This window comes from Hemitrygon akajei, chromosome 8 (genome assembly GCF_048418815.1).
Source record: "Hemitrygon akajei chromosome 8, sHemAka1.3, whole genome shotgun sequence".
Classification (NCBI taxonomy): Eukaryota; Metazoa; Chordata; class Chondrichthyes; order Myliobatiformes; family Dasyatidae; genus Hemitrygon; species Hemitrygon akajei.
The window spans coordinates 117853608-117866190 of record NC_133131.1 but is presented as its reverse complement, the minus strand read 5'-3'; the positions used below and the strand labels follow the sequence as shown (position 1 = coordinate 117866190).

General features: G+C 42.3%; 1 protein-coding gene across 3 annotated transcripts in view; it reads left to right on the top strand.

The window, feature by feature from the left end:
• Positions 1 to 12583, top strand: part of efhb (EF-hand domain family, member B) — a 93965-nt gene that overhangs the window by 55868 nt on the left and 25514 nt on the right. For all 3 annotated transcript variants that reach the window (XM_073054441.1, XM_073054440.1, XM_073054439.1), the window contains one exon: positions 4557 to 4640. In XM_073054441.1, the coding sequence (XP_072910542.1) occupies positions 4557 to 4640 (84 nt within the window). The remainder of the gene's footprint in view (positions 1 to 4556; positions 4641 to 12583) is intronic.

The following is a 12583-nucleotide window of genomic DNA, read 5'->3' as shown; positions in this document are numbered from 1 at the left end:
CTTTGGTGCGTCTCCGGCCCCGCCTCGGCAGCCCACCTTTTATCTGGACTGGCAGGGTTGTAGATGTCCATCAGGGTGGGGGGGGGGGCGAGGCAATCTTTCCCCCATCACCCATCTCACATTGCCCTGAGGGTCTGCACGTAGGCCAGTTTCTTATTCCACAAAGGTGTCTCCCAAGACAATGGCTATGTCCAACGCTTTTGTCTTGTTGAGCGACCAGCCCACATTCCAAACCGTAAGGCTCTCTCTCTCTCTCTCTCTTGCGATTCTCACAAAGGAGGGGGCTGAGGTCATTAACACCTCCCCTCTTAAAAGTTTTTTAGCGGTTAAAAACAAGTTGGTACAGGATTTTTTCCTGGACTCTAACATACTACACAAGCTTTGCTCTTCACAGAGTACTACCGTTATACATTCCAGTCAGTATCTAAACAGGTAACAATTACAGTGCCCCTTTCTTTAATATCTTAACCTCACGTACCGTACTAAAGTCTGGTAGCATCAAACTTCAGCTCAATAACCACCTATTTTTATTTATTTTCTTCAGCAACACAACTAAGGAGGTGTGATCTTAGCTTAGGTGCATCTACAAAAGTTTATACAAATACTAATCGTTTCGGTTGTGTTATTTCACCGGCAGGTCTCCAAACGGATTGTCTTTATTATTCACAGGCTTTGGGCGCAAACCTGTACAACCGGCGTCGCTGTTTAAAAATGACAACTTCTATTGACCATCGCCTCTTTCCCGGGGAGTCCCCCCTTGGGAAACTTGAGTAATTTGGCGAGGTACTCTCCCGCCTTTCCTTTCCACGAGGGTTATTCTCTTAACTCCATGTCCCCAACCTAGTCCATCATGGGAATTTCCGCCCAATCCTTTAATGCTACACAGGTAGTTAACCTTTTTGTCAAGACCATACAGGCTGACGTGTTTTAGTTCGAACCTTTTTCTCCGGCTGCATTTAAATTTCGGCTTCCTCACAGCGCTTTCTTGAATAACAATAGCGTGTGAGGCCCCTTTACATTCCAAATCAACCTGTAATCGATGCGCAGGCATCAATCTAGACTTTAACTTTTTTCCCTTCGATTTGGGAACTACAGATTTACCGTTCTCCTCCACAACAACAGTTATCTCCCCATTCGTAAACTCCACCTTAACTCTGAATACCCCCTTCAGCACAGACACCTTCTTTCCCGAACCAAGTCTATCTGATCCAAAAGGACGGCCGTCTCGTCCAGCCAAGTCAAATACCTCAGACTTTTTCTGAGCTCCGTGACTAGGTTTAGGACCACGGGCCTCCCCATCTTGGACACACTCAAACGGGGCATTGGCCTCTTCCAGGCTTTCAATACCCATACCCTTTTCAAATTCTAACTTCCTCTGATCCTCCCAGTTACTCTCTGGGCAACTCACTTCCGAAGTAAACTCAACCCCTTTGGCTGGAACAACCTCGTCTGCCAATCCAGCAGACTTCTTCAAGGTAATGGCATCCTTTTCATCGAGGACTGCCCTCATTTCATTATCGGGAACACCTTTAGACTCATCCAGGTCCAACTCTGGACTTTTTAACAGCTTTATCTGTTTCTCATCTTTATTTCCTACCTCTAGGACCTTTTTCTTCGCTAAAGAAGGATCTACCTTCTCTCCCTTACCCCCTTTTACGTTACTATTCCTCGTTTTACCACCCTCGAAACCCTCGTGGCACAGGGTCGGTAAAGACGTCTGGGCCAATTTTAAACTGCTCGCTTTCTCAGCTGCCGCTCTCGACAGGCTGCGAGTGTCCGCGCATGCGGGATAGCTCGGGGACTCTATGGGCGGGGCCTCAACTCTCACGGGCTGGGTTTTCAGCTTCACGGCTGCTCCAATCTTCCCACCCACTAGGTCGTTACCCAGAAGGACGTCCACACCTTCCCCCGGCAACTCCGGCAGGACCCCCAGTTCCACTGGTCCCGACACCAACTCACAATCTAGAAGGACCCTATGCAAAGGCACTACCTCGGTCCAGTTTCCTATGCCTCTCAGGGCTACCTCGCCCGTCGGAGGTCCGAATGGTAATACGTTACGGCTAATTAATGATAGCTCCGCCCCCGTGTCTCTCCAAATCCGTACCGGGATAGGCGGGTCCCCCTTCCTCACAGACATGGTTCCGGGTGACAGATAAATCTCCGACCCCTCGCGCTCTCTGCTCCCCTGGGACCCTCTTGCCGATTTTCTGATTACCACTGCACGCCCGATAGGGATCGCTGCTCTCTCTCTCTCTGGCTCCTTTCTCGGAGCAAAGCATTTAGATGCAATATGACCCACCTTTCCACAATTAAAACAGGTTAAACCAGGAAATCTCCAGGTTTCCTGCCTGTTACCCTCACTTTTTCTGCTAGCTCCCAGCGGGATCTCCGCCTCAGCCGGCGGGCTTTCCCTACCATTCTGACGGTCTCTCGGGTAACTTTTTGGTGAGGAAAACTTTGTCTTGTGGGTTAGGGCATATTCATCTGCGAACCTAGCAATTTCTGAGATGGACTGATTCATCCTCTCATTTAAATACATCCAGAACACAACCTTTAAATTCCTCAATCAAAAATAACTCCCTGAGACGCCCATAATTCTCGGCCACCTTTTCCGCGGTGCACCAACGGTCCAAGAGCACACCCTTCTCATGGGCTAGCTCGGTATACGTTTGATTCCACCCTTTCCTTAAATTTCGGAACCTTTGTCTATATGCCTCAGGTACTAACTCGTAACCTCGGAGAATGGCCTCCTTTACTTGGTCATAATTCCCTTCCCCTTCCGGGGGCAACGCGGCATATGCCCGCTGTGCTTTCCCTCGTAACACACTTTGTAACAACGCCACCCACTGCTCTTTGGGCCACTTCTGATTCACTGCCACCTTTTCAAAAAGCAAGAAATAACTATCAACATCCGTCTCCTCGAACGGGGGGGACCAACCTCAACGCCTGACTAACATCAAACCCCTCCTCTCTCTCTTGCCCTTGAGCTCTTCGCTCTTGCTTTCGCCTGTCCTGCTCCAATTCATGGCTCCTTTGTTTCTCTTTCTCTTCTGCTTCTGCTTCTAGCTGCTTTAGCTGGAACTCATGACCCCGTTTCACCTCTAATTCCTTTAGTTTGAACGCCTGCTCCCTTTCCTTTGCAGCTCGTTCCTCAGCCCGTTCCTTTTCCTTTGCAGCTGCTTCTAGCTGCTTTACTTTAAGATCATGTTCCAACCTTACTTTCTCCAACTCTAACTGATCTGTCCCACTCGCTAATCTCTTTTCGGGGATATTTTCCAAATCCTCAGCTGCAAACACCTTCTTCTCAATGTAATACTGATTTATGACCCTTCGCACTTCCTGCTTTTTCATTGATGACCTCACCTCTGCGAGGTTTAACCCTTTTGCCAGATTTACCAAGTCTAATTTGGTAGCCGCCCCTAGCACCTCTACAGTTGGGTTTCTCATAAATTCCTCCACATCCATCTTTGCTGGTTTCCTGTCTGGCTACCTGCGTAACCAGATTTAAGTTTGGACTTACAGCCCGATTCACTGACCCTCCCCTTTGGTTTCAAATCCGGGACGAGTACCCCACTTGTTACGTTCCCCAGTAACCGGGTGACTTACCAGCAAAGATAGAGAGGTCTGCTGAAGCCTGGTGCTACTATTTTCAAACGTTTTTATTTATAAAGGGGCACAAACGTATGGTTACTTCAAAACATTCAGATCATATACATCGTCAAAACTCAATCTAAAGCACAGGTGTAGTAATAATCAATCAAAAATGAGCTCTATCGTTGTCTAGGGGTTAAACGATTTGTCCAATTGAAATATAAAAGTCTCGCCAGTTCATGGAGGCTTTTTGCCGCTTGAGGGACCGCTGCGTGTTCACGGGTTGGAGAGAGAAAATAAACTTGCCAGCCTTCTGGACTCAAAGCGTGAGATCGAGAACGGGAGTTCCTCGTTGTCAGTCCGAAATCCTTTTCGGGGTTATTAGCCACACGATTCCCTAGCTAGGGGATCCGAATCACACGTGGCTTCCGAGCAGCTTCCCGTTATTACGAGAGGAATGAGCGATGGTCTCCGTCTAGTGCGTCGCTTTGGTGCGTCTCCGGCCCCGCCTCGGCAGCCCACCTTTTATCTGGACTGGCAGGGTTGTAGATGTCCATCAGGGTGGGGGGGGGGGGGGCGAGGCAATCTTTCCCCCATCACCCATCTCACATTGCCCTGAGGGTCTGCACGTAGGCCAGTTTCTTATTCCACAAAGGTGTCTCCCAAGACAATGGCTATGTCCAAGGCTTTTGTCTTGTTGAGCAACCAGCCCACATTCCAAACCGTAAGGCTCTCTCTCTCTCTCTTGCGATTCTCACAAAGGAGGGGGCTGAGGTCATAACAAGTGTATAAGTGTATGTGTAGTAATCACAATACCTGTAGATGTTGGAAATACTTGAGGTCAGCATCATCTGTGGAAAAAGAAGCAGAGCTAATGTTTCATTCCATAGATGCTACCTGACCTCTTGAGTATTTCCAGCATCTTTGTTTCTTCCCTCACAGTTCTAATTTCCAATTCTTTCCAGGCAAAAGTCTGCAAAGATAGTATCAAAAAAAGTTGATGACTTCAGAGAAAAAACACATCATCAAGTTGGAAAAGTCCTTGATCCGTAAGTCAAATTAAGTTTTGTGGGAAATATTGATGTTATTAATTATGACTCTCCTGAACATAGTGAATTTGAGAAATATACAGATGGATCCTCTGCAGGAACAGTGAAGAAGTAGCCCTTAATTTTTCTGCCCCAAGCCTATGAGATCTGGTGATGGAATTGAGATAGAAAAGGCATGTAAAAAGGCAATGTTAAATTAATGATGGGGGATTTCAATATTCAGGGAGATTGAGAAAATCAGGTTGGTGCTGGATCCCAAGAGATGGAATTTGTAGAATGCCTATGAAATTGCTTTCTACAAATGGTTGACGCCACTAGGGGAATGACAATATTGGATTGGATGTTATTTAATGACCCATATTTGATTAGGGAGCTTAAGATAAAGGAAGTCTTAGAAGGCAGTGATCATTATATGGTAGGGTTCACCCTACAGATTGACAAGAAGCTAAAATCAGATGTATCAGTGTTACAGTGGAGTAAAGGGATTTATAGAAGCATAAGAGAGGGGCTGGCTAAAGTTGATTTGAAGGCGACACTAGCAGGGATGACAGCAAAGCAGCAATGGATGGTGCTTCTGGGGGAAATTCAGAAGGTGCAGGAAAGATACATCCCAAAGATGAAGAAGTATTGTAAAGAGCAAATGTGGCTGACAAGGGAAGTCAAACACAGCATAAAAACAAGAGAGCATATGTTATTGCAAAAATTAATGGGAAGGTAGAGGATTTGGAAGCTTTTAAAAACCACAGAAGGCAATTTAAAAAGCCATAAAGAGAGAACAGATTGAATACAAAGGTAGCTAGCCAATAATATAAAAGAGGAAACGAAGTTTTTTTCAGGTATATAGAGAGTAAAAGCGAGGTGAGAGTGGATATAGGACTGCAGAAAAATGATGCTTGAGAGGTAGTAATGGAGGACAAAGAAATGATGGACAAACTTGAATGTTTTGCATGAGTCTTCACTGTAGAAGACAATAGCAGAATGCCAGAAATGCTGGAGTGTCAGTGGGCAGAAGTTAGTGTCATTGCAATTACTAAGGTGAAGGTGCTTGGGAAGCTGAAAAGTCTGAAGGTAGATAAGTCATCTGGATGAGATGACTATGACCCAGCGTCAGAAAGAGGTGGCTGAAGAAATTGTAGAGACATTCGTAATGATCCTTCAAGAATCACTAGATTTTGGAATGGTTCTGGAGGACTGGAAAATTGCAAATGTCACTCCACTCTTTAAGAAGGGACGGGGACAAAATAAAGGAAATATAGGCCAGTTAGCTTGACTTCAGTGGTTAGAAAGATGTATTATTAAGGATGAGGTTTCAGGGTACTTGGAGGCACATGATAAAATAGGCATGGTTATCCTAAGAGGAAATCCTGCTTGACAAATCTATTGGAATCCTTTGAGGAAATAACAGGCAGGATAGACAAAGTAGAATCAATGGATGTTGTTTAATTGGATTTTCAGAAGGCCTTTGACAAGGAACCGCACATAAGGCTGCTTAGTAAGATAAGAACCCGTGGTATTACGGAAAAGATACTAGCATGGATAGAAGATTGACTAGCAGGAGGCAGAGAGTGGAAATAAAGGTGGTGTTTTCTGATTGGCTGCTGGTGATTCATGGTGTGCTGCAGGGGTCGGTATTGGGACCACTTCTTTTCACTTTTTACCTTTTGTCAATGATTTGGATGAAGGAATTGATGTCTTTGTGGCCAAATATACGGACGATATGAAGATAAGTGGAGTGGTAGATAATGTTGAGGTAGCAGAGTGTCTTCAGAAGGATGCAGAGGGACTTAAGCATATTGGGGGAATGGGCAAAGAAATGGCAGATGGAAAATGGTGTAGGGAAGTGCATGGTCATAAACATTGGCAGAAGGAATAATGGTGTGGACTATTTTCTAAATGGGGGAAAAAATTCAAATATCAGACTTGCCAATGGCCTTGGGAGGCTTTGTGCAGGATTCCCAAAAGGTTAACTTGAGTTGGTGGTAATGAAAGCAAATACAATGTTAGCATTCATTCCGAGAGGACTAGAATATAAAAGCAATGCTGAGGATTTGTAAGGCATTGGTCTGACCACACTTGGAGTAGTTTTGAGCCCCTTATCAAAGAAAAGATATGCTGGCATTGGAGACGGTCCAGAAAAGGTTCGTGAGAATTATCCCAGGAATAAAAGGTTAACATATGAGGAGCATTTGATTGCTCTGGGGTTGTACTTGCGGGAGTTTGGAAGAATAAGGGGGTACCTCATTGAAACCTATTGAATATTGAAAGGCTTAGACAGAGTGAATGTGGAGAGGATATTTCCTAGATTGGGGAAGTCTTGGACCAGAAAGCACAGCCTCAGAATTGAGAAGCATCCATTTACAACAGAGATGAAGAAACATTTCTTTACCAGAGGATTCATTGCCACAGACAGCTGTGCAGGCCAGTTCTTTGGGTGTATTTAAAGCAGAGGTTGATGGTTTCTAGACTAATCAGAATCTCAAAGGTTGCAGGACGAGAGCTGAAGAATGGGGTTGAGAGGGATAATAAATCATCCGTGATGGATTGGCAGACATACTTGATAGGGTGAGTGACCTGTTCTGCTCCTATGTCATATGGTCTTATCTGTGCCAGTTTCATATGAGGCCTCCCAGTGAGTTTAAATGTTACTGTTTTATATGAATATATCTGTATGAATACAAATTTGTCCAAAGCACAGAAAAACACTGTAAATTATGGAAGCAATAACCAGCTCCTAAACTACCTACTGGCCCACCCTACCTGCACCAGAGTCTGTGGATCCCATGATGAGCTCATCAGCCATGGTTGGCAGCTCATTTAGAAGGAAGCCTCCGATCTCAAATCTCTGTTGCCTTGTGGCTATACAGACTCATGGGGAAAGCTTTGAGAGTAAGCCCAGGGGCAAAATCCACAGCTGGTGTCCCGAAGCCCTCATCAGTCATATTTGAACTTTTAAAACATTAATAAAAGCAGGTCATCTTGACCCAAAGAAACCAGAAGATAAAAACAAATTTGAAATTGAAGAAGGCATGATTAGTATTAATGAATAAGGATGAATTTCTCTCCCAGTATGTTTTATTCATTCATAGTGCCCCATTAGTGCTTAATTTATTATTGATTTAGTTGTGTATGCTTTTCCTGGACTCACAATATAGTTTAAAATTTTCACATTTACACATCATTGCTTGTCAGTGCATTGGAAATATGTGACCTTCATCCTATTTGTTTCCATCTCAGTAATTGTCCCATCATGCTGTAGTAGATGCACCATTCGCGAGACTTTATTCTGATTTTCATTATCTTGCTTGGGCCTTTCATCCCTGATAATCAAAGTGAGTTGTTAGTCTTTCCTTTTGGGCCTTCTGCACACTGTATTAGAAAGAAATCCCATGCACATTATCTGAACTCCAATCCCTTGTTCGCTTTAACCATCACTGACACCCAGTTAATTTCAGGATAGCTGAAATTTCTCATGATTATTATTCCACGTCCATTGCTCATTTTCCTAGTTTAATGCAGATACCTTCTTTCTGCTATTAGGTTATCTGGATTCAGTGGGAGTGGTCTTTATTTATAGTTACTTATCCCTTATGATCTGTATTTATTTTTTGTTTACTGCTTAGTATTGCTTACTATTTTTCCATTTTTAGCTGGTGGTGACATAACAATTAAAGATGAGCAATCCAGAAGCCTGGACCAACAATCCAGAGTCTGGGATCCAATCTGTAGAATTTACATTCAGTTAGTAAGCTGGCATTAAAGATAGATCTCTAGTTAAAACAGGCACCAAAAACCAAAGGATTATTGTGAAAGTAAACACGAGGAAATCTGCAGATGCTGGAAATGCAAACAACACACACAAAATGCTGGTGGAACACAGCAGGCCAGGCAGCATCTATAGGGAGAAGCGCTGTCGACGTTTCGGGCCGAGACCCTTCGTCAGTTGTGAATCCCATTTAGTTTATTAGCATACTTTAGGGAAGGAAATCAGGAATTCTTAACCAGTCTGACGTGTATACGACTAATAAAATGTAGCTTCCTCATGAAATGTCTCTGCGGCAATTAGGGATGGGCAGTAAATGCCGTTTTTCTATCAATTATCAGATCTTAAACTTCCCAGCAAACAATAGCATGGAATAGATGCCATCTTATAGATAGTACAATAACTCTCTAGGATATATATGTATATATGTGTTAGAATTGGAATTGGTTTATTATTGTCACATATACTGAGAAAGCATGAAAATCTTTACTGTGTGCCATCTAGTCAGATCATTCCATACATCAGTATATTGAGATAGGAGAAAAGGAAACAATGGAAACTGCAGTTACAGATAAAGTGCAATTCACGTTCTTAGAATTGAGATTTTAAAGAGCAAAATAACCACCAGCATCGTTGCAGGAGTTGCCAGTCTGTGTGAAGTCAATGAAGGATTGCCTTAGGGACTCTAGCTCCAGACTTTTCCCCCTGGGATTACTCCTGAAGCCTTCCCCATGAGTGCGTATAGCTGTAAGACAGCAGCGGTTTGAGATCAGAGTTTTCCTTCTCCTAGATGAGCTGCCAACCATTGCTGATGAGCCCCATCTACCAGAAACAACTGGTTTTAAGGCACCAGTAATCCACCATTGCCCCTTCTCCTGTCAGTAGAAGTGGTTCCGCCAGGCGTAGTAGCTAAACCACACGTGAAGGCCAGGAACTGGACCTGGTTGTCAGAGCCTATTTGAGGCGTTTGCCATTGGAAGCATTTAATAGGCAGTGGGAGCTTATTACCAGTACCACCCTGGCTACAACAACCTTGAGGAACCTTGATAAGTGTAACAAATAGATCAGCAGCTTGCAAAGAGTCGCCATCCTCTGGCATAGAATTAAGGCAAGGCGAGGCAAGTTTATTTGTATAGCGCTTTTCAAACACAAGGCAGTTCAAAGTGCTTTACATAAAACAAGATATAAAAATCAAGCATCAATTTTCAGACAATATAAAGAGAGTAAAATCACACATAATAAAGAAATAAAAGTTAAAGTGCAGGAGATTCTAATTAAAAGCTACAGCAAAAAGTTTTAAGCCTCGTTTTAAAAGAACTTAAAGTTGGGGCAGATTTCAGATCCTCTGGAAGGTTATTCCAGATATGTAGAGCATTGTAACTAAAAGCTGCTTCACCATGTTTGGTTTTGACCCTGGGGACGGTAAGAAAACCCACCCCAGATGACCTGAGAATTTGGGAAGGTTCACAATGCAGCAAGAATCAGAGATGTATTTTGGCCCTAGACCATTCAGTGCTTCATAAACCAGAAGTAATATTTTAAAGTCAGTCCTCTGATGGACAGGAAGCCAGTGTAATGATCTGAGAACTGGAGTGATATGTTCTACTTTCTTGGTCCTAGTGAGAACTCGAGCAGCAGCATTCTGAATGAGCTGCAGCTGTCTGGGGAATTTTTTTTAACAGAGATCTGTGAAAACACCTTTACAGTAATCAAGCCTACTAAAAATATATTCATGGATGAGTTTTTCTAAATCTTGCTGAAACATAAGCCCTTTAACTCGCTATATTTTTAAGATGGTAGTAGGCTGACTTTTGTAATTGTGTTAATGTGGCAGTTGGAATTTAAGTCGGAGTCAGTCCATCACAACACCAAGGTTTCTGACTTAGTTTGTGGACTGTGACAACAGGGATTCTAAGTGAGCACTAACTTCTAATCATCCATTTTTGGCACCAAAAACAATTATTTCAGGTTTTCTCTTTGTTTAACAGGAGGAAATTTTGGATCTTTCAATTGGTGGTTTGTTCAATACAGTTTTTTTAGTAACTGTATGACACCATAGTCATTTGATGACACTGTTATATAAATCTGAGTGCCATCCGCATAATTATGGTAAGATATTTTGTTGCTTACCATGATTTGAGCTAGAGGGAGTATGTATATGTTAAACAGAAGAGGCCCTAGTATGAACCCTTGAGGCACTCTGCATATCATTTTTGTTTGGTTAGATATATAGCTAACAATCGATACAAAATAGTCCCTGCCCTTAAGTACAATTTAAATCACTTTACAACTGCACTGGAAAGTCCCACACAGTTTTCCAGTCAGTCCAGTAAAATGCCATGATCAACTGTGTCAAAAGCAGTAGAACCAAAACTGAAATTTTACCATCATCATGGTTTAAGCGGATGTCATTTAAAACCTTGACCAGAACAGTGTCAGTGCTTGGTGTTGTTGAAATCCAGACTGGAAAACATCCGTGCAGTTGCTTAGTGCCAAAAAGCTGTTAAGTTGTTGATAAACAATCTTTTCAATGATTTTACTTAAAGTTTGATATAGGCCTGTAGTTATTAATTACTGAGGCATCTGGGTTGTTCTTTTTTAAAAGAGGCTTGATAACTGCAGTTTACAGGACTTTGGGAAGCAGCCTTATAGAAGTGTGAGCTATTTGCAGGGTGTCTGGTGCCATGCAATTAAAAACATCTTAATAAAAGGTTGTAGGTAAAATGTCAAGAGAACAGGAGGAGGATTTCTGGTGTATCACAATTTCTTCGAGTTTTATAGCCAATAGGTTTGAACTGTGTCATCTTGACTAAGTTTGAAGTGAGGGAAAGGATGGCACTGACTTCTGACCTGATGCAGAGACACTGACGGCATGTCTAATCTTCTGAATTTAGTCAGTAAAAAAGAAGACAAGGTCATTACCTGACTTTGTAGATAGAAGTTCAGGTGCTACTGATACAGGAAGATATTTGAACCTATCAACTGTAGCAAATATGGCATGTGTGCATTGCTGTTTTTGTTTATGATATCAGAAGAAGGACTGCCTTGCACATATCAACTCTAAGTTATAAATACGAAGTGTTTCTTTATAACTGTTGTAATGGACCTGGAGTTTTGTTTCTGCCACCTGTGTTCAGCTTTTCAACATTCTGTTTTTTGGAGTTCAACCAGAAGGTGCTTCTCCATGGTGCTTTTTTCTTTCCAGAAACTACTTTTGTGGGGGCAATTCTATCAATGACATCTGTAATTTTAGAGTTGAGATGGTCTACAAGATCATTGACAGACACCAGAGAGAGGGCAGGTGTGGGAGAAAAGGCCTGTGTGAATAATACCTTGGTATTTTCAGTGATATACCATTTTGAGCGCTAGTGGATAGAAACATAGTAATTTTAAAAAACACAGAAAATATTAGAAAGACCAACATCAGTTACCACAACCTCAGAAGTGTTAAGACCTTTGGAAATGAGTAGGTCGAGGTTGTGGCCCTTGCTCCTAGTGGGCTCTGACACGCGTTGTGTCAGTCCTGGATGCAGAGCAGTTCATTAGCACTACTGTCCTTGGGATTATCAACATGAATATTAAAATCACCAACAATGACACCCAGTCAAAGTCAATGCAAACAATAGTAGTTCAGCAAAGTCATCAAAAAAGGTTGCAAGATATTTTGGCGGCATATATGCCGCCAAAATATCTTGCAACCTTTTTATATATATATATATATATATATATATATAGAGCATAACAGGAAGATTTCAGCTGAAGGGCAAGATATTCAAAAGATGCAAATACTTCATATGATATCTGCTTACACTGTTAAGAATTATTAAACAAAATGGCTATTCCTCCCTTTTGTTTCTTTATCCAGGTCTTACTTATCAAACGGAAATTAGGAGGAGCTGATTCGATAGGAACTGTTGTACTATTGCTTCGGCCCAGCCAAATCTCTGTTAGAAATATAAAATCAGATATTAAAATTAAGGAAAATAATTACATAAATGTATGCACTAATACTTAGCATTTAATTTGTTCTAAGTTGCAGACGTTAACCCTAACACTATCAGTCAATTTTTGGAACTTTTCCAAATTGCGCTGTTCAGAAATACATGAAATATACATGACCAGCAATCAATAAACATTAAGTTTTCTCACCGTTTATCCACCAGTAGTTGTATATCTTTATGCT